Source organism: Entelurus aequoreus, linkage group LG20, assembly GCF_033978785.1.
Source record: "Entelurus aequoreus isolate RoL-2023_Sb linkage group LG20, RoL_Eaeq_v1.1, whole genome shotgun sequence".
Classification (NCBI taxonomy): Eukaryota; Metazoa; Chordata; class Actinopteri; order Syngnathiformes; family Syngnathidae; genus Entelurus; species Entelurus aequoreus.
The window spans coordinates 14,591,346-14,614,237 of NC_084750.1; the positions used below are offsets into that span (position 1 = coordinate 14,591,346).

The window sequence follows — 22,892 nt, forward strand, 5'->3', positions numbered from 1 at the left end:
ATATTTAATTATTATTATATATAATATATACTTATTATTATATATAATATTTAATTTATTTTTCATATTTATGTTATTTATTTTAATTTTACTTTTATTATATATTGACCATAATAAATGTGGTATAAATGGTCTGTATTTGTCTTGTGATTTGTCTTAAATAATAACAATAGGAATAATATTTTTGACTGACAAAAAATTGCCAATAAGAAATTATTGGTATCGGTATCGATGAAAATGCAAGAAAAAGTATCGGTATCGTATCGAATCCTAAAAGTGTGGTATCGGCCATCCCTAGTTCATATCACTACTTCCCCAAATGAAGTTTGTTAATTGATGTTACTTTATTATTGCCTTCACAGCCGGTCGCCGGCATGAGAATTGCCACGGTAAATCCATTATACTCGTTTTTTAATGGAATTGTGCGGCTTGGCAGGGTTCCCCCCCTTTTTAGGATGTTTGAGTTTGGCAGAGTGACGCATGCAGACGACACGCACAGACTGGTCTTGTTAGCTGCCCTCGCATTCTCTCGCATAGAGCCTGTTTTGTTCCACTTTCATAATGAGGGGAGACGGGGGGGGGGGGGACTTCTGAGGCCGCGCCACTGATACACCGAAGGGCATACCCGACCACACAGACAAATCAATCAGTGCAATGTTTATTTTTAAAGACTTGTTGGTTACAGCACAGTTGGGATGCTTGAATGTGTAGATGTGAATTCAATCCTTCCGTCTTCTGTTGTAGAGTTTTAGGTAAGTGACCACAATTATTCCCCCTTCCTCCTCCCCCCTCCATCCCCAGTGCCTCCCCCGGCCCCCCATTGGTCTCTTTTCTGCGAAGAGCTGGCTTCAGCAGTCCGCCTGAAACACGCACCGGCGCTCTTTTTTTTTTCTCCCCCCCTCTCTCAGCGTGCGTGACGTGAGCTTCCCGGCAGCGCCGTCATTCTGCCGCATGCTGCCTGCCGACACCATTGCGCAGAGGAATTCCCTGCCGTCTGTTTACAGCCAGGAGGAGAGGACGCGTGCCGCAGAGCTCCGTAGGATTTGACATGGAGGCGCCCGGCGGTTGTTTCCGAGGCCGTGTTTATGTGCCTCCCGATCGGGCAGGCATGTAGGAGGGGAGCGGCGTGTTTCTGCCAAGCCAGGGAGCGCTTTTTGTTTGTGTTTGCTGCTTCCTGATGCGGTCAGAGCGGGCCAGCCGTGTTTGTATCGTGGTGCTGGAGGAGGTGGAGGAGGACGAGCCCTCCTTTGCACCCCCGCCTCCTCGGCCCAAGTCCACCCCAGACCCTAAATCCCATCATGCCCCTAGAAGGGCCGCTGCTCTGGAGGACAAGGTGAGACACCTTCCCCTGCCAGTGGACTTTTCATTTTTTAAATTCTTACGTGCATGTGTTAAAGACAACATTGACATTTTCTGTAAGTCTTTGCTGTCGTCCAGCGTTCTGGACATTTTCCTCATGTGTCACACCTGGCACATACCTAAAACCTGAGAATAGTTCCTTTTATATACACACTAGGGCAGTGTTTTTCAACCTTTTTTGAGCCAAGGCATATTTGTTTTATTAAAAAAAATACGGAGGCACACCACCAGCAGACAAGGTTAAAAAGTGAAACTCCACCAGGTTGTCGTGCCTTATTTTGAGTTTGTTGTTGTTTTCCAGTGTGTAGTGCTTAAATTCCCGTCTTGCGCTGTTTTGTTGGTGTTTCCCTGTAGCAGCTTCATGCCTTCCTTTTGAGTGCTATTCCCCGCACCTGCTTTGTTTTCGCAATTAAGATTGTTTTAGTTGTGCGGACGCTATCCTCCTTTGTGGGGACATTGTTGATTGTCATGTCTTGTACGGATGTGCTCCACACGCTGTAAGTCTTTGCTGTCGTCCAGCGTTCTGGACATTTTCCTCATGTGTCACATACCTAAAACCTGAGAATAGTTCCTTTTATATACACACTAGGGCAGTGTTTTTCAACCTTTTTTGAGCCAAGGCATATTTGTTTTATTAAAAAAAATACGGAGGCACACCAACACCAGACAAGGTTAAAAAGTGAAACTCCACCAGGTTGTCGTGCCTTATTTTCAGTTTGTTGTTGTTTTCCAGTGTGTAGTGCTTAAATTCCAGTCTTGCGCTGTTATTTTGGTGGCCCTTCCTGTTTTGTTGGTGTTTCCCTGTAGCAGCTTCATGTCTTCCTTTGAGTGCTATCCCCCGCACCTGCTTTGTTTTCGCAATTAAGATTGTTTTAGTTGTGCGGACGCTATCCTCCTTTTTTTGGACATTGTTGATTGTCATGTCTTGTAAGGATGTGGACGGCGTCTCTGCTCCACACGCTGTAAGTCTTTGCTGTCGTCCAGCGTTCTGGACATTTTCCTCATGTGTCACACCTGGCACATACCTAAAACCTGAGAATAGTTCCTTTTGTATACACACTAGGGCAGTGTTTTTCAACCTTTTTTGAGCCAAGGCATCTTTGTTTTATAAAAAAAAATACGGAGGCACACCACCAGCAGACAAGGTTAAAAAAGTGAAACTCCACCAGGTTGTCGTGCCTTATTTTGAGTTTATTGTTGTTTTCCAGTGTGTAGTGCTTAAATTCCCGTCTTGCGCTGTTATTTTGGTGCCCCTTCCTGTTTTGTTGGTGTTTCCCTGTAGCAGCTTCATGCCTTCCTTTGAGTGCTATTCCCCGCACCTGCTTTGTTTTCGCAATTAAGACTGTTTTAGTTGTGCGGACGCTATCCTCCTTTGTGGGGACATTGTTGATTGTCTTGTAAGGATGTGGACGGCGTCTCTGCTCCACACGCTGTAAGTCTTTGCTGTCGTCCAGCGTTCTGGACATTTTCCTCATGTGTCACATACCTAAAACCTGAGAATAGTTCCTTTTATATACACACTAGGGCAGTGTTTTTCAACCTTTTTTGAGCCAAGTCATATTTGTTTTATAAAAAAAAATACGGAGGCACACCACCAGCAGACAAGGTTAAAAAGTGAAACTCCACCAGGTTGTCGTGCCTTATTTTGAGTTTGTTGTTGTTTTCCAGTGTGTAGTGCTTAAATTCCCGTCTTGCGCTGTTATTTTGGTGGCCCTTCCTGTTTTGTTGGTGTTCTCCTGTAGCAGCTTCATGCCTTCCTTTGAGTGCTATTCCCCGCACCTGCTTAGTTTTCACAATTAAGACTGTTTTAGTTGTGCGGATGCCATCCTTCTTTGTGGGGACATTGTTGATTGTCATGTCATGTACGGATGTGGACGGCGTCTCTGCTCCACACGCTGTAAGTCTTTGCTGTCGTCCAGCGTTCTGGACATTTTCCTCATGTGTCATACCTAAAACCTGAGAATAGTTCCTTTTATATACACACTAGGGCAGTGTTTTTCAACCTTTTTTGAGCCAAGGCATCTTTGTTTTATAAAAAAAAATACGGAGGCACACCACCAGCAGACAAGGTTAAAAAGTGAAACTCCACCAGGTTGTCGTGCCTTATTTTGAGTTTGTTGTTGTTTTCCAGTGTGTAGTGCTTAAATTCCCGTCTTGCGCTGTTTTGTTGGTGTTCTCCTGTAGCAGCTTAATGTCTTCCTTTGAGTGCTATTCCCCGCACCTGCTTTGTTTTCGCAATTAAGACTGTTTTAGTTGTGCGGACGCTATCCTTCTTTGTGGGGACATTGTTGATTGTCATGTCTTGTAAGGATGTGGACGGCGTCTCTGCTCCACACGCTGTAAGTCTTTGCTGTCGTCCAGCGTTCTGGACATTTTCCTCATGTGTCACACCTGGCACATACCTAAAACCTGAGAATAGTTCCTTTGATATACACACTAGGTCAGTGTTTTTCAACCTTTTTTGAGCCAAGGCATCTTTGTTTTATAAAAAACAATACGGAGGCACACCACCAGCAGACAAGGTTAAAAAGTGAAACTCCACCAGGTTGTCGTGCCTTATTTTGAGTTTGTTGTTGTTTTCCAGTGTGTAGTGCTTAAATTCCAGTCTTGCGCTGTTATTTTGGTGGCCCTTCCTGTTTTGTTGGTGTTCTCCTGTAGCAGCTTCATGCCTTCCTTTGAGTGCTATTCCCCGCACCTGCTTTGTTTTCACAATTAAGACTGTTTTAGTTGTGCGGACGCTATCCTTCTTTGTGGGGACATTGTTGATTGTCATGTCATGTACGGATGTGCTCCACACGCTGTAAGTCTTTGCTGTCGTCCAGCGTTCTGGACATTTTCCTCATGTGTCACACCTGGCACATACCTAAAACCTGAGAATAGTTCCTTTGATATACACACTAGGGCAGTGTTTTTCAACCTTTTTTGAGCCAAGGCATCTTTGTTTTATAAAAAAAAATACAAAGGCACACCACCAGCAGACAAGGTTAAAAAGTGAAACTCCACCAGGTTGTCGTGGCTTATTTTGAGTTTGTTGTTGTTTTCCAGTGTGTAGTGCTTAAATTCCCGTCTTGCGCTGTTTTGTTGGTGTTTCCCTGTAGCAGCTTCATGCCTTCCTTTGAGTGCTATTCCGCGCACCTGCTTTGTTTTCACAATTAAGACTGTTTTAGTTGTGCGGACGCTATCCTCCTTTGTGGGGACATTGTTGATTGTCATGTCTTGTAAGGATGTGGACGGCGTCTCTGCTCCACACGCTGTAAGTCTTTGCTGTCGTCCAGCGTTCTGGACATTTTCCTCATGTGTCACATACCTAAAACCTGAGAATAGTTCCTTTTATATACACACTAGGGCAGTGTTTTTCAACCTTTTTTGAGCCAAGGCATCTTTGTTTTATAAAAGAAAATACGGAGGCACACCACCAGCAGACAAGGTTAAAAAGTGAAACTCCACCATGTTGTCGTGCCTTATTTTGAGTTTGTTGTTGTTTTCCAGTGTGTAGTGCTTAAATTCCCGTCTTGCGCTGTTACTTTGGTGGCCCTTCCTGTTTTGTTGGTGTTTCCCTGTAGCAGCTTCATGCCTTCCTTTGAGTGCTATTCCCCGCACCTGCTTTGTTTTCGCAATTAAGACTGTTTTAGGTGTGCGGACGCTATCCTTCTTTGTGGGGACATTGTTGATTGTCATGTCATGTACGGATGTGCTCCACACGCTGTAAGTCTTTGCTGTCGTCCAGCATTCTGGACATTTTCCTCATGTGTCACACCTGGCACATACCTAAAACCTGAGAATAGTTCCTTTTATATACACACTAGGGCAGTGTTTTTCAACCTTTTTTGAGCCAAGGCATCTTTGTTTTATAAAAAAAAATACGGAGGCACACCACCAGCAGACAAGGTTAAAAAGTGAAACTCCACCAGGTTGTCGTGGCTTATTTTGAGTTTGTTGTTGTTTTCCAGTATGTAGTGCTTAAATTCCCGTCTTGCGCTGTTTTGTTGGTGTTTCCCTGTAGCAGCTTAATGTCTTCCTTTGAGTGCTATTCCCCGCACCTGCTTTGTTTTCGCAATTAAGACTGTTTTAGTTGTGCGGACGCTATCCTTCTTTGTGGGGACATTGTTGATTGTCATGTCATGTATGGATGTGCTCCACACGCTGTAAGTCTTTGCTGTCGTCCAGCGTTCTGGACATTTTCCTCATGTGTCACACCTGGCACATACCTAAAACCTGAGAATAGTTCCTTTTATATACACACTAGGGCAGTGTTTTTCAACCTTTTTTGAGCCAAGGCACATTTTTTTTAATAAAAAAAAATACGGAGGCACACCACCAGCAGACAAGGTTAAAAAGTGAAACTCCACCAGGTTGTCGTGCCTTATTTTGAGTTTGTTGTTGTTTTCCAGTGTGTAGTGCTTAAATTCCCGTCTTGCGCTGTTATTTTGGTGGCCCTTCCTGTTTTGTTGGTGTTTCCCTGTAGCAGCTTCATGCCTTCCTTTGAGTGCTATTCCCCACACCTGCTTTGTTTTCGCAATTAAGACTGTTTTAGTGGTGCGGACGCTATCCTCCTTTTTTTGGACACTGTTGATTGTCATGTCATGTACGGATGTGGACGGCGTCTCTGCTCCACACGCTGTAAGTCTTTGCTGTCGTCCAGAATTCTGTCTTTGTTTACTTTGTAGCCAGTTCAGTTTTAGTTTCGTTCTGCATAGCCTTCCCTAAGCCTTTTCTTAGGGGCATTCACGTTTTGTTTATTTTTGGTTTAAAAATTAGATACCTTTTTACCTGCACGCTGCCTCCCGCTCTCGGTTGCATATTGTGATCGTGACAAACCATGTTCCAGACATCTACAGAGCAATTAGCTACCCGCTGCCACCTACTGATATGGAAGAGTATAACATGGTTAGTCTGCCGAGCTCTAGACAGCACAGACACTCAACAACGACACATAATTTGCGGATTATAATTACCGGTTTGCAAAAAAGATATTTAGACTTAGACTTAGACAAACTTTAATGATCCACAAGGGAATATGTTCCACACAGTAGCTCAGTTACAAAGAATAGAAAGGATCGTGCACACAAGGGCACAAAAAGAAATATAAAGTAGACTTAAAATGTACCATTTTTTAACCCAATTAGGTGAAATTACATAATCTCCCACGGCACACCAGACTATCTCACAGTGGTTGAAAAACACTGCACTAGGGTTGTCTCGATACCAATATTTTGGTACTGGTACCAAATTGTTTTTCGATACTTTTCTAAATAAAGGGCACCACAAAATGGTTAAACTAACTAAACACACCAGGAGCTTCTCTATTGTATTATTTATAAATTATTATAAATTATTTTGATACTTCTCGGTACTTTTCTAAATAAAGGGGACCACAAAAAATTGCATTATTGTCTTTATTTTAACAAAAAATCTTAGGGTACATTAAACATATGTTTATTATTGCAAGTTTGTCCTTAAATAAAATAGTGACCATACTAGACGACTTGTCTTTTAGTAGTAAGTAAACAAACAAAACTTCTAATTAGTCTGCTGACGTATGCAGTAACATATTGTGTCATTTATCTACCTATTATTTTGTCAACATTATTAGGGACAAGCTGTAAAAATTGATTATTAATCTACTTGTTCATTTATTGTTTATATCTGCTTATTTTCTGTTTTGACATGTTCTATCTACACTTCTGTTAAAATGTAATAATCACTTATTCTTCTGTTGTTTGGATACTTTACATTAGTCTTGGATGATACCACACATTTAGGTATCGATCCGATACCAAGTAGTTACAGGGTCATACATTGGTCATATTCAAAGTCCTCATGTGTCCAGGGACGTATTTCCTGAGTTTATGAATATAATATGAATTTTAAAAGAAAAAAGATTTTCTGATGATAAAACATATTGTTGTAATTATAGTGGTATCGACTAGATACGCTCTTGTACTTGGTATCATTACAGTGGATGTCAGGTGTAGATCCACCCATGGCGTTTGTTTACATTGTGACGCCGGTGAGCTATTGTATCCTCCTACGGTGTGTAGTGAAGCATGTTTACCTATTCCTCGTTCTGCAGTGATAATGATACTTGTAAGAAACTTACTTTATTTGTTGTCATGGAGGCGAGAATTAGTGATTTAGAAGTAGCTTAAACACTGCGGATGGACATTAGCCGCTAACTCGCTAGCCATGTCTTAAAGCATCTCTTCCTGAGGACGTTTCAGTGTTATAACTTCCTTTATCTTTACTTTTTAAGCCAAATTGCGTCCATTCTCCCTTTTCTGTCTACACACTGTGTCTGCTTGTAAGTACTCTGTGATTGGGCGCTGCCGAACATGCTCCTCTGCTCGTAAAACCAGCAATGTCATATAGTACCGAATATGATTCATTAGTATCGCGGTACTATACTAACAACCCTACACCTGGCACATACCTAAAACCTGAGAATAGTTCCCTATATACACACATGGTCTATTGTATAAATATACTGCAGACTTCCCTCCACTCTTGCTAATTTTAGCACCCATTTTAATGAATAGGACAAATGCAGATTTGTAGAGATTATCAGTAAAGCCCGAGCTTTTGTAGCTCTAAACCCAGCACTGGAACGCCGCTATGCTGCTTTTCAGCTGACAGAAGGTAGAATTCGTTTTAAAGTGCCTACTTAGTAAGAGGACTAGAAGAATAATGAGCAGTCATAGAGAGGACGCTCGTCTCTTGTGACATCACAAACTTTGTTCCACTTGTCATCTTAACTGAGACCGACATGCCTTTCTTATTCTTAGCCGGGGAAAATGTGAAAGTCAATTAAAGTCACTTTTTACAGCATTTGTGTAAATGGGCTGAGTACGGAACCCTGAAAGGGGATTCTGCCAATGATTCACAATCCTTATTTAATACAAGCATGCATGTTTTTCTTTTGTATATGTATTCTAACTCCTAAATAAATGCTAGCAAAAGTCATCTAACAATGGCGCTAATTGTGGTCGCGCTATGAAGCTCTCTAAAAACATCAAACAACTTCCATCAACATTTTATTTCCCTGCAGTAAGTATATACAGTACAGGCCAAAAGTTTGGACACCTCATTCAATGCGTTTTCTTTATTTTCATGACTATTTACATTGTAGATTGTCACATCAAAACTATGAATAAACACATGTGGAGTTACACTACCGTTCAAAAGTTTGGGGTCACATTGAAATGTCCTTATTTTTGAAGGAAAAGCACTGTACTTTTCAATGAAGATAACTTTAAACTAGTCTTAACTTTAAAGAAATACACTCTATGTATTGCTAATGTGGTAAATGACTATTCTAGCTGCAAATGTCTGGTTTTTGGTGCAATATCTACATAGGTGTATAGAGGCCCATTTCCAGCAACTATCACTCCAGTGTTCTAATGGTACAATGTGTTTGCTCATTGGCTCATAAGGCTAACTGATGATTAGAAAACCCTTGTGCAATCATGTTCACACATGAAAACAGTTTAGCTCGTTACAGAAGCTACAAAACTGACCTTCCTTTGAACAGATTGAGTTTCTGGAGCATCACATTTGTGGGGTCAATTAAACGCTCAAAATGGCCAGAAAAAGAGAATTTTCATCTGAAACTCGACAGTCTATTCTTGTTCTTACAAATGAAGGCTATTCCACTAAATTGTTTGGGTGACCCCAAACTTTTGAACGGTAGTGTATGTACTTAACAAAAAAAGGTGAAATAACTGAAAACATGTTTTATATTCTACTTCCTTCAAAATAGCCACCCTTTGCTCTAACTACTGTTTTGCACACTCTTGGCATTCTCTCCATGAGCTTCAAGAGGTAGTCACTTGAAAGGGTTTTCACTAAAGATGTCCGATAATGGCTTTTTTGCCGATATCCGATATTCCGATATTGTCCAACTCTTAATTACCGATACCGATATACACAGTCGTGGAATTAACACATTATTATGCCTAATTTTGTTGTGATGCATTAAACAATGTAACAAGGTTTTCCAAAATAAATCAACTCAAGTTATGGAAAAAAAATGCCAACATGGCACAGCCATATTTATTATTGAAGTCACAAAGTGCATTATTTTTTTTAACATGCCTCAAAACAGCAGCTTGGAATTTGGGACATGCTCTCCCTGAGAGAGCATGAGGAGGTTGAGGTGGGTAGGAGTAGCGGGGGGTGTATATTGTAGCGTCCCTGAAGAGTTAGTGCTGCAAGGGGTTCTGGGTATTTGTTCTGTTGTGTTTATGTTGTGTTACGGTGCGGATGTTCTCCCGAAATGTGTTTGTCATTCTTGTTTGGTGTGGGTTCACAGTGTGGCGCATATTTGTAACAGTGTTAAAGTTGTTTATGCGGTCACCCTCAGTGTGACCTGTATGGCTGTTGACCAAGTATGCCTTGCATTCACTTGTGTGTGTGAAAAGCCGTAGATATTATGTGCCTTTAAGGTTTATTGGCGCTCTGTACTTCTCCCTACGTCCGTGTACACAGCGGCGTTTTAAAAAGTCATACATTTTACTTTTTGAAACCGATACCGATAATTTCCGATATTACATTTTAAAGCATTTATCGGCCGATAATATCGTCAGCCCGATATTATCGGACATCTCTAGTTTTCACTTCACTGGTGTCATAGTTTTGATGCCTTCAGTGACAATCTACAATGTAAATAGTCATGAAAATAAAGACAACTCTTTGAAATGAGAAGGTGTGTCCTAACTTTTGGCCTGTACTGTATGTAATGTACTAACATGCATGTAATATTTACGTATTTTGCTCATTGTAAGCATTTAGCGGCTTATTGATTACAGACGCATCACAAGGTTTCCTTCAACAACAAACACTACTACTACTCATGGCAGACTTCATGAGAGACAACAAAGACTACTTTGGGACACAAGATGATCCAGAACCTTCTAATGTTAAGCCAGAATACACAGAGGATGAGCTACAAGTTTTAGAAGCGGTGTGCTAAACAGATCCGGCATGTAGCAGTATCGCTAAGTGCTAAACAAAAAATACAAACTACGAACATGTTAAATCAATCACTTACTGCACAATGTCTGCTCTCACTGGAAAGCCGACTGATGTTTAGATTAAATATTAATCGTAATCTTCAGACAGGTAAAAAAAACAAAAAAAGTGACGCGAATGAATGTCTTTGTTTCTTTCCCGCCATCTCCGGGTCTAAGTTAAATATTTAAGTTGACCAACGTCTCAGTTTATGGTGACAACCTTCTACTTTACGAGTGAGAGGCATGATATATAACAGACCTGGGCAAATTAAGGCCCGTTAAGATTTTCAATCTGGCCCGCTGGACATTCCCCCCAAAAAATTTTTTAGATGTTTAAGATGGAAAGTGTAGCTGCAATTATGATGTGCAGTGATGTTTTCTAATGACCGTAAGTCTTGAACTATACTAAGTATTTCAATGGTTGGTATCTACAACCTTTATTTAACCAGATAAGAAAACCCATTGAGATCAAGATCTCTTTCACAAGGGTGACCTGGCCAAGAGGTCAACAGCACATGTCACAGAGCAGTTTCAAAAATAATACATTAAGACATACATTTTAAAATACATAAGAGAACTGTAAAACAACAGAGATTTACATCTTTAAAAACACAGGCACTGTGCAAACGTCTCTCGCTGTTTGTCCCTCAGGACAGAACGGAAGGCTCCAAATGGAAGTAGTTCTGTAAGTTTCAGTTTCGTCTGCAATGCATTCCATGCCATAGGGGCAGCAATGCCAAAAGCTCTTTTGCCAAATTCAGTCCGTACATGAGGAACAGTTAAAACATACAAATTGTTAGAACGTAATGCGTAAGAGCTGCTTTTTCTTTGTAACAGAGTACACAAGTATGGAGGTATTAAACCTAAAAGAGCCTTATAAATGATAGTCAGCCAATGTGTGTATCTGCGTGCACTCAATGAAGATAAGTCTGACTTCATATACAGTTGACAATGGTGGGTGAGACTACGACAGCCAGTAACAAATCTTAGTGCTGAATGAAAAACGGTGTCCAAGGACTGGAGGCATTTAGATGAAGCACTAAAATAAAGCACGTCTCCATAATCAATTACAGGCAAGATAGTTGCTGTCACCAATTTCTTTCTGACTTTAAGAGAGAAGCAGTTTTTATTTCTAAAAAAGAAACCAAGCTTTACCCTAAGCTTAGAGACCAAGTTGTTAATATGGGCTTTAAATGAAAGCTCTTGATCAAGAGTAAAACCCAAGTACTTGTAATTTAAGACCTGCTCTATAGGGTTTCCATTTGATGTTACAATATTTGGAATATTTTCCAGTAGCACCCTTGAATGAGAGAAAACCATTACTTTGCTTTTATCTGTATTTAAAACCAATTTAAGATCAAATAAGCGAGCCTGGATGGCATCAAAAGCAGCTTGTAAAAACTCAAAAGCCTGAGTGATGGAGGTTGAACAGCAATAAATAATGGTGTCGTTTGCATAAAAATGGTACTTGCATTTGACAAATTATTACAAAGATTATTTATATAGATAGAAAATAAAATGGGCCCCAGCACTGAGCCTTGTGGAACGCCTTTGGTAATGTCCAGTAATGAAGAGGTGGTCCCAGCCACCTGTACACGTTGTGTTCTGCTGGAGAGATAGTCTGTGAACCAAGCAGCTGCATTTTTAGATAATCCAACGTGATGAAGGGCTTGAATTAACAGACTGTGGTCTACTGTGTCAAATGCTTTTGACAAATCAATAAATAGGGCGACACAATATTTCTTTTTCTGCGCTTTCGCATGATATACTAGTTACTATGGTCGTCTAATTAGTTACTAAGTCATCTAAGTCACAGCAGCTCAGACGAGGCACCAAGCAGTGTGGGCGGGGAGCGTTTCCACAGAGTGTTTCCAGAGGGGCCAGCCTGAAATGTGGGTGTCAGGGACCGACGCGGAAGGAGATTTTTACAACAAAGTTCTAAAGTTTAGTGATATATCACATTGTAGGGTTTTTTTTTTCTTTTTACCTTTTGCGTTCATATTTCAATGTTTGTTGCATTTTTTTTGCTTTTCGCTTGATTGTAAAATATGTAAATCGAGAGGGGGTGTGACGTTCATATGTTGTCAATATTTAGTGTTTTATCGGTCATAGTTAATATTGTAAATCCCACATTCTGTATTTTCTTTCCATTCCGTTTTCAAAGCGGTCTGTCATAACGTTTTTAACATTCCATCAGACATTATTGTGAGGTTTTGTAATAGTGTTCCTAAAAATAGTTATACCGGCCCCGCAGACACATTTTTTTCTCTAAATCTGGCCCCCGAGTCATAATAATTGCCCAGGCCTAATATATAATCTACAATGAACGTTTACTCACTCCGAGGTGATGCAACAGATTACCGGTTAAATATGTCAAAAGCTGCATAAACTAGTTACCTCTTTAAAAGTAGTTCCTCAGCTTTAGCACTTATAATAACAATATCGCTAATGTTTGGTTGATATTCAGGTCACAAGATGTAAATGAAGTATTGTTGGCAATTTTTTAATGTTTTTTTAATGGGTACTCCCATTAGCTACTTTGTTAGCTACCACATACTTTCCTTATATTACAAGTTTGAATGCGCGAAAAAAATGAAACGTGTTCTTGTCTTACATAAGATTTGTGAATGAAAGGCACAATTCCATAAAAAGTGCAGTTCCCCTTCAATGGCTGAGAATGTCTGTTCCAAGCGAAGTGACTCACCTCTGCCGAGTTACTGCAAATGAAGGCGTTAAACCTGATCCCGCTTTATAGTAAACCCCCTGCAGACTAACATGCCGTCATAAAGTCTCATTTTGCTCCTGGAACAGTGCTTTGCCTAAAGTCGATATTTAAGCAGTGAGTCATTGCAAAGGACTGGTTTAAGTTGTATCGTTGGAAGGTTTTATCTGACAACGTTCATTTAACAACCAAACGATACTTTCAATGACCTTTTGGAATGTATCTGAAAATATAAGCTCACCTTTTGTACCTTTGCCTGCTGTACTTAACTGCATAAATTATTTAATAGGAGTAAGGCATGTTTTAGAAATACATTTTATAAAGGTAGTTAAAGGCCTACTGAAAGCCACTACTAGCGACCACGCAGTCTGATAGTTTATATATCAATGATGAAATCTTAACATTGCAACACATGCCAATATGGCCGGGTTAACTTATAAAGAGCAATTTTAAATTTCCCGCCACACTTCCGGTTGAAAAACTCCTTTGGATATGATTTATGCGCGTGACGTCACAAAATCCACGGAAGTGGTTAGACCCCATCGACCCGATACAAAAACCTCTTGTTTTCTTCGACAAAATTCCACAGTATTCTGGACATCTGTGTTGGTGAATCTTTTGCAATTTGTTTAATGAACAATGGAGGCTGCAAAGAAGAACGTTGTAGGTGGGATCGATCGGTGTATTAGCGGCTAAGTACAATACTTACAGCAACACAACAAGGACTACTTACTACGCCTAGCCGATGCTTGCCGCCAAACCCACGGATGAAGTCCTTCGTCGCGCCGTCGATCACTGGAACGCAGGTGAGCACGGGTGTTGATGAGCAGATGAGGGCTGGCTGGCGTAGGTGGAGCGCTAATGTTTTTATCATAGTTCTGTGAGGTCCGGTTGCTAAGTTGCTAAATTAGCCTTAGCGTCGTTAGCAACAGCATTGTTAAGCCTTACCAGGCTGAGAATTATTAACCGTGTAGTTACATGTACATGGTGTAATAGTATTGTTGATCTTCTGTCTATCCTTCCAGTCGGGGGTTTATTTATTTTGTTTCTATCTTCATTTGAGAACGATGCTATCACGTTAGCTCAGTAGCTAAGTGTGTCACCGATGTATTGTCGTGGAGATAAAAGTCACTTTAAATGTCCATTTCGCGTGCTCGACTCTCATTTTCAAGAGGATATAGTATCCGAGGTGGTTTAAAATACAAATCCGTGATCCACAATAGAAAAAGGAGAGAGTGTGGAATCCAATGAGCCAGCTTGTACCTAAGTTACGGTCAGAGCGAAAAAAGATATCTCTTGAACTGCATTCTAGTCCGTCACTCTAACGTTCCTCATCCACGAATCTTTCATCCTCGCTCAAATTAATGGGGTAATCGTCGCTTTGTCGCTCCGAATCTCTCTCGCTCCATTGTAAACAACGGGGAATTGTGAGGAATACTAGCTCCTGTGACGTCACGCTACTTCCGGTACAGGCAAGGCTTTTTTTTTATCAGCGAGCAAAAGTTGTGAACTTTATCGTCGATTTTCTCTACTAAATCCTTTCAGCAAAAATATGGCAATATCGCGAAATGATCAAGTACGACACATAGAATGGATCTGCTATTCCCGTTTAAATGAAAAAAAATTCATTTCAGTAGGCCTTTAAGGTATCAAAATTCGCATAAGGAGATGTGAATTATAGTGAATGTTATATACACCAACACTGTATATGTTGCATTTTTAATATGCTTCCCCTTAATAGGCCAACATCATTTTTCTTGGGCTGTGCCCATCGATCGATTTTGTGAAAAAGTGTGTGATCGCCATTGCCGATTGATGCATATTTTTGCTGATCACAAAACACCAATTCCTCTGGCTGACATTTATTTTTAGTCTGCTGACTGACAGGCAACAAGCAGATCATTTGTATGGAGACACTCCTATAATCTGATAATGATCATCTCAATTATGGCAACTAAACTGCATTTCTTAGTATCTTAAGTACTCCTATCGCTGAAATACGAGGCGCAACATATTACACTTGGAGAAGGATAATAAGGAACTAGTTTAAATATTGTATTGCAGGGCTTTTCATTTGGCTTGCCAAACATCACCCAAAAAGGCTTGATATAACCATTAAAACTAGGGTTGCTCATGTATGCGGTACTCCCACCACCCTGCAGGGGGAAACGACGAGTCATGTGTCACAAGGAAGCCGCAGGGGGGTGAGTAGAAGAAGTCTAGTCACTCAACCAATAAAAAAATCAAAATACGTTTCGTAAATCAGACTTTTTACAAAGACTGGACAACAAAGTATGAATGTCCAGGCATTGTTTCAGGACCTTTTAAGCAACGGACACATTGATCCAGACAAGCAGCAACAAAGGTAGACATCTCAGCGTGGAATCTTCATCAAGAAACTTGGTCAGCATAAAAATATTTAGTTTGTTTTGTCTTGAAATGGCTGACTTTGTGATGTCTTTTGTACTCCGGGTGTTGTTGGTTTTTGTCTGATACAAACCTTGTAGCGCAAAATTTGACCAGTACATGGCAATAATGGTTAGGTTTAATTGTGATGAGTCACATATATTGTGTGCAATGTTGTTTAATTTCTATATGGGTAAACATCAGTAGTGTATTGTGTGAATGTATTAACACTAGGGGTGTAACGGTACGTGTATTTGTACTGAACCGTTTCGGTACGAGGGGTTCGGTTCGGAGGTGTACACGAACATATTAAGTAGCCGTCTAAGCTAAAGTCTTAACAAGCTGCTCCGCTCCGTTCTGCCTGTCTGTCAGTACTCTACACAGCACCCAGTATTGTCCCACCCACACAACCATATGATTGGTTACACACGGAGCGGTAACAGCCAATCAGCAGTGCGTATTCAGAGCGGTAACAGCCAATCAGCAGTGCGTATTCAGAGCGCATGTGTGTGCGTGTGTGTGTGTGTGTGTGTTACGGACAGCAAAGCCCTGTCTGTCTGTTATTTGACTTTACCTTTTTCTGTGTTGATTGAGCTGTGTTGAAGCAGCAAAAAAGGACATTATGTTAAATGAAGAGTTTCTGTCTCTGATAGTTGATATAATAATGTAAGTGCATCATTAAGCCTACATGAACTCCATGGTGTTCAGGGGTGAATAGTCTCTCCTATTGCTATTGTACTATTTTTTCAGCTATAGTTACATTAATCATTAGTAATGTAGCAGCCTAGTTTTGAATGGCAGGGTCCCTGCTATGACATGTTGATACAAATATAACATTTACATAATAAAAATCAACTACAGGCTTCCCAAATGCTGTAATAAATTAAGCATGATGAGTTGACTTGAAACTGTTTAATGTTGCACTTTTTATATGTAGAAGAAAAGTTTTGTCATTTTATTTAATCTGAGCAACAACTTGAGGCAGTTTAATGTTGATTAACGTGGGCAGAATTATTATAGTGTTCCCAATGTTAAAAGGATAACGCCATTGTTTACAAATTTGTTTTCTTACTTTACCGAAAATGAACCGAACCGTGACCTCTAAACCGAGGTACGTACCAAACCGAAACTTTTGTGTACCGTTACACCCCTAATTAACACTAAACATTTTATTTATGTAAAATACACTATGTTAATTATTTATGTAAAATCCACAATGCACGTTATACTTGTGTAATGTTTATTTTATGTTTATATTTTCAGTCTTAAAAACTTAAATGAAGGAAGAGGTGTGAAGAACTCAAACTGAGGAAGGAAAATAGTTTTCACAAGAAGAAACATCAGTCCTCAACAAAATCCTGGAGCTTCTGCTTCTTCATGCTGTTAACTATCTGTCTAGCTGCACACGCTGGAAGTGAGCAGCGAAGGTAAAATAATGAATTTATTGACAGTGCAGTGTGAAAGCCAATGTGTTTACTTTGTAATTAAGTAAACGCAGCACTTTCTGACAAAACATCTAAATTTCGATGTCCGGCCCCTGAGCCCTTGGGCTCTTGAAACTGCGGCCTTTTTCATTATGTGGTTGAATAGGCCTGTTGTATAGATATTGTTAAACTGGCAATAACACTCACCATAAATAATTGGAAACGTTTGCAGTTAATACATGTGATTGGTATCGGTATCGGTATCAGCCCACGTCACTCATGGATGATGGAAATCGGCAACATAAAACCCTAATCGGAACATCCTTTCTTGTTTCCAGGCCTATATTGTATTGTGTATACACCAGCATTTACAACTCGCTGCAAACTCCAGCTTTATTCTGCTATTCAGAGTGTGTGTGTGTTGTGGTAAAGACATACATTATATATACACTACCGTTCAAAAGTTTGGGGTCACATTGAAATGTCCTTATTTTTGAAGGAAAAGCACTGTACTTTTCAATGAAGATATCTTTAAACTAGTCTTAACTTGAAAGAAATACACTCTATACCAGGGGTCACCAACCTTTTTGAAAGCAAGAGCTACTTCTTGGGTACTGATTAATGCGAAGGGCTACCAGTTTGATACACACTTAAATAAATTGCCAGAAATAGCCAATTTGCTCAATTTACCTTTAACTCTATGTTATTATTAATAATTAATGATATTTACTCTTAATTGAACGGTTTAAAAGAGGAGAAAACACGAAAAAAATGACAATTAAATTTTGAAACATAGTTTATTTTCAATTTCGACTCTTTAAAATTCAAAATTCAACCGAAAAAAAGAAGAGAAAAACTAGCTAATTCGAATCTTTTTATGGAACATCATTAGTAATTTTTCCTGATTAAGATTAATTTTAGAATTTTGATGACATGTTTTAAATCTGCACTTTGTTAGAATATATAACAAATTGGACCAAGCTATATTTCTAACAAAGACAAATCATTATTTCTTCTAGATTTTCCAGAACAAAATTTTTAAAAGAAATTCAAAAGACTTTGAAATAAGATTTAAATTTGATTCTACAGATTTTCTAGATTTGCCAGAATAATTTTTTTGAATTTTAATCATAATAAGTTTGAAGAAATATTTCACAAATATTCTTTGTCGAAAAAACAGAAGCTAAAATGAAGAATTAAATTAAAATGTATTTATTATTCTTTACAATAATAACATTTTTTTTTACTTGAACATTGATTTAAATTGTCAGGAAAGAAGAGGAAGGAATTTAAAAGGTAAAAAGGTATATGTGTTTAAAAATCCTAAAATCATTTTTAAGGTTGTATTTTTTCTCTAAAATTGTCTTTCTGAAAGTTATAAGAAGCAAAGTAAAACAAATAATGAATTTATTTAAACAAGTGAAGACCAAGTCTTTCAAATATTTTCTTGGATTTTCAAATTCTATTTGAGTTTTGTCTCTCTTAGAATTAAAAATGTTGGGCAAAGCGAGACCAGCTTGCTAGTAAATAAATACAATTAAAAAAATAGAGGCAGCTCACTGGTAAGCGCTGCTATTTTTAGAACAGGCCGGCGGGCTACTCATCTGGTCCTTACGGGCTACCTGGTGCCCGCGGGCACCGCGTTGGTGACCCCTGCTCTATACATTGCTAATGTATAGAGCAGTCTATTCTTGTTCTTAGAAATGAAGGCTACTCCACAAAATTGTTTGGCTGACCCCAAACTTTTGAACGGTAGTATATTTATATATATATATATATATATATATTACAGTTGTAATCAAAAGTGTACATACGTACACTTGTAAAGAATAAATGTCATGGCTATCTTGAGTTTCCAATATTTCTACAACTCTTATTTTTTTGTGATGTAGTGATTGGAGCACATACTTGTTGGTCACAAAAAACATTCATGAAGTTTGCTTCTTTTATGAATTTATTATGGGTCTACGGAAAATGTGAGAAAATGTGCTGGGTCAAAAGTATACATACAGCAATGTTAATATTTGCTTACAAGTTTCACTGCAATAAGGCGCTTTTGGTAGCCATCCACAAGCTTCTGCTGGACCACTTGACCACTCCTCTTGACAAAATTGGTGCAGTTCAGTTAAATGTGTTGGTTTTCTGACGTGGACTTGCTTCTTCAGCATTGTCCACACGTTTAAGTCAGGACTTTGGGAAGGCCATTCTAAAACCTTCATTCTAGCCTGATTTAGCCATTCCTTTACCACTTTTGACGTCATTGTCCTGTTGGAACAGCCAACTGCACCCAAGACCCAACCTCCGGGCTGATAATTTTAGCTTGTCCTGAAGAATTTGGAGGTAATCCTCCTTTTTCATTGTCCCATCTACTCTCTGTAAAGCACCAGTTCCATTGGCAGCAAAACAGGCCCAGAGCATAATACTACCACCACCATGCTTGACGGTAGGAATGGTGTTCCTGGGATTAAAGGCCTCACCTTTTCTCCTCCAAACATATTGCTGGGTATTGTGGCCAAATCCACCTTTTAAAAGCCTATACCTATAACTTCCTGCTTCAGAAGACCGATAACTTATTTTCTAAATGTAGATTTGACTGTAGTTTCTGCCCTCCTGGAGTAAAGACTCAAATGTAGATATGACAAACTGTACCTGTAGATTTGTCCGGATTAAATATAACATTCATATCACACCCATCTATGAATCTTATGTCCTCATTTCCATCTATCAGTGTATGCAGGAGTGCAGTCCATCACACCGTATTTTGCTGGCAAAATAGCGCGACCTCAGAAGTACAAACCGTGGTTACGAGTGGTCTGCTGGCCGACGTGGTCCAGGGTCTTTTGCATCTCTGAAATAGCCGATATTGTTTTTATCTCTGGGCTGGCAGTAGTGTCTTGCTGCTGGGGAACACAATCCAGTGTGTCCGGTTGCTTTTCTGTCATGTGTTGGCGGCCGCAGTTGACAGTTTAGCCTACTTGGAGATATACCCAGCGTGTTTGCAGAAGCTAGTTGTGTTTGCTATCTCTTTCCAGCGCCGTCATTTTAATTCCAAAAGGAAATTGCAGATCTCTTTAGCCCTAGGGTCGTCTCTGGCGGGCTTTTTGCACTTTTCCAACATAGCGGCGTCGGGAACTGCCAACGGCTTTTCATTGCGGCTGGCTTTGGGCAGCTTTGTGGTCTTCTGGGGTGCGGGATGCTGGCATTGTTTTGGCATGACTAGTAAGGTTTGACGTGTTGAAGCTGGTGTTTTTCATCTTCTTTGTGGAGTGTTTGCAGAGCATTTTGTGCAGTTTTCACGCAGGGTGTCTTCTTCTGGAATAATGGAATATTTTTTTAATCTGTAAGGTCCGGTGAGCTTAAAGGGGAGCCGCACTTTTTAGGAATTTTGCCTTTTCTTCACAATGCTAATGTACTGTATTTTTCGGAGTATAAGTCGCTCCGGAGTATAAGTCGCACCGGCCGAAAATGCATGATAAAGAAGGAAAAAAACATATATAAGTCGCACCGGAGTATAAGTCACATTTTTTGGGGAAATGTATTTGATAAAAGCCAACACCAAGAATAGACATTTGAAAGGCAATTTCAAATAAATAAAGAATAGTGAACAACAGGCTGAATAAGTGTACGTTATATGAGGCATAAATAACCAACTGGTATGTTAACGTAACATATTATGGTAAGAGTCATTCAAATAACTATAACATATAGAACATGCTATACGTTTACCAAACAATCTGTCACTCCTAATCGCTAAATCCCATGAAATCTTATACGTCTAGTCTCTTACGTGAATGAGATCAATAATATTATTTGATATTTTACGCTAATGTGTTAATAATTTCACACATATGTCGCTCCTGAATATAAGTCGCACCCCCGGCCATACTATGAAAAAAACTGCGACTTATAGTCTGAAAAATACGGTAAGACAAAAACACATATGTTTTGCATTTTTTAATGCATTCTAACTCGTAAATGAACACAAATATTCCTGTCAGGTTCAAACACAGATGACATCTATTAAACAGACAAGAAGCAAGGAATTAAACAGAGACAGGATTCAATTTAGCTCAATGAGGAGAGCGCGTAGACCTGTACCCTTGTACAGTGTCGTCCCACGCTCTGACAAGAGAGTTCTACGCATCCTCTTTTATTTGGACTTTCCCTGATTGCATGGCAACAGCTGTTTCTAAGGGGAGAGGGGGTCGTAAACAGCCGTCACAAAACAGTTCAGAGAAAAGATGCCTGGAGCTTGCGTCAGGTCCTGCTTCCTCTCCGCTTTGTAGATCTCAGGTCAAAGCAAGATCTTCCTGTGGATTACAATAGATCAAAGAAACCGACACCTTCATGTCACTTCCCATCGTACACAGTGGAGTTTTACAAGCCTTTTGCTTGGTAAGATCAAAGACAGCTTTTGTCTCATGGAAACACAAAGTTTTGTGATAACTTAGATACAATTATTCTGACATTGCACCTATAAAGTACTGTGAAAAACCTAAAAAAAGACCTCCAACATTTTATATACATGCTGTAAGTATATATATGTAATGTAGTAACAGGCACATTTTAAAAACATGTAATATTTATGTACTTTGGTCATTTTAAGCATACTGTGGCGTATTAATTTCACTGACACATCACAACTTTTGCTTTTCACTTCAACAACAACACTTCTACTCATGGCGGACTGTGAGTATGACAAACAAAAGACTACTTTAGGACAAACGATGATCCAGAACCTTATATTTTTGAGCCTGAAAATAAGGAGGACGAGCTACAACTTTTAGAAGCTGTTTGCTAAACAGATTCAGCTTATGTGAAACACTAAAAATCATGCGGCAGTATTGCTAAGTGTTAAACAAGATAAACAAACTACGAACATAATAAAACACTTACTGTACAATGTCTACTCTCACTGGGATGCCAACTGATGGGATGTTCATATCGTCTTATTTAGATAAGGAATAATCATAGTCCTGATGCAGGTAAAAAAAAAATAATAAAAAAAGGTGCCTTTTCGTGCCTTTCTCGCCATATCCGGGTTTTAGTTGAACGTCAAAGTTCACCAACTTCTCGGTTTACGGCCACGTCCTTCTACTATCCAGGTGAGGGGCATGATTCATAATCTAGAACTAACTTTCACCAACTCCGAAGCGATGCAGCAGCTCACAGTATGAGCCTATTCAACTGCTCTCGCTCTCTGTGATCACAGCGCCGCTAAAAATAGTTTGCGTTAGTGCTTATAATAACAATATGACTAATACTTGAGTAATATTCAGGTCACGAGATGTAAATGGAGTATTTTATTTTAGAGGGCTTTATGGGCAGAATAGTGTACTCCCCTTAGCTTCATTGTTAACTGTCATTTGCTAGAATGAATAAAAAACAGGACAGGATTGATTGATTGAAACTTTTATTAGTAGATTGCACAGTTCAGTACATATTCCGTACAATTGACCACTAAATGGTAACACCCCAATACGTTTTTCAACTTGTTTAAGCCGGGGTCAGTTATTGTCTTACATAGGGATTGTGAATGATGGGCAAAAAAAAAAAAAAAAAAAGGGCAGTTCCCCTTTAAGGAAAGTGTGTTTAGGACCTCCTATAATGTAGGAGCGCTTGATCTGTTCACCCACAGCTAGGGGTGTAACGGTACGTGTATTTGTATTCAACCGTTTCGGTACGGTGGTTCCGGTTCGGTTCGAAGGTGTACCGAACGAGTTTCCACACGAACATATTAAGTAGCGTAACGCACGTTGTGTAAACAATGCACACCGAGGCACAACACATGGCATGCTAGCAGCTAACGGGCTAGGATAGACTGACCATACGTCCTCTTTTCACCGGACATGTCCTCTTTTGCGGAGCGGTCAGGGCGGAGTTTCTTAAATGCCTCAAATGTCCGGCATTTTGAGTTAGGGTTGCGTGTGTTTTCAATGTACGTTCAGCGTTAAGAAGGGGTTAAAAACAAAA

At 39.6% G+C, this 22,892-nt stretch overlaps 1 protein-coding gene across 2 annotated transcripts in view; it reads left to right on the plus strand.

The window, feature by feature from the left end:
- Positions 1-942: 942 nt before the first annotated feature.
- Positions 943-22,892, plus strand: part of LOC133635941 (serine/threonine-protein phosphatase 6 regulatory ankyrin repeat subunit A-like) — a 78,997-nt gene continuing 57,047 nt past the window's right edge. The window contains exon 1 of one of the 2 annotated variants that reach the window (XM_062029418.1): positions 943-1,333. In XM_062029418.1, the coding sequence (XP_061885402.1) occupies positions 1,178-1,333 (156 nt within the window). In that variant the 5' untranslated portion in view covers positions 943-1,177. The remainder of the gene's footprint in view (positions 1,334-22,892) is intronic. The other variant, XM_062029419.1, reaches the window with a different exon arrangement.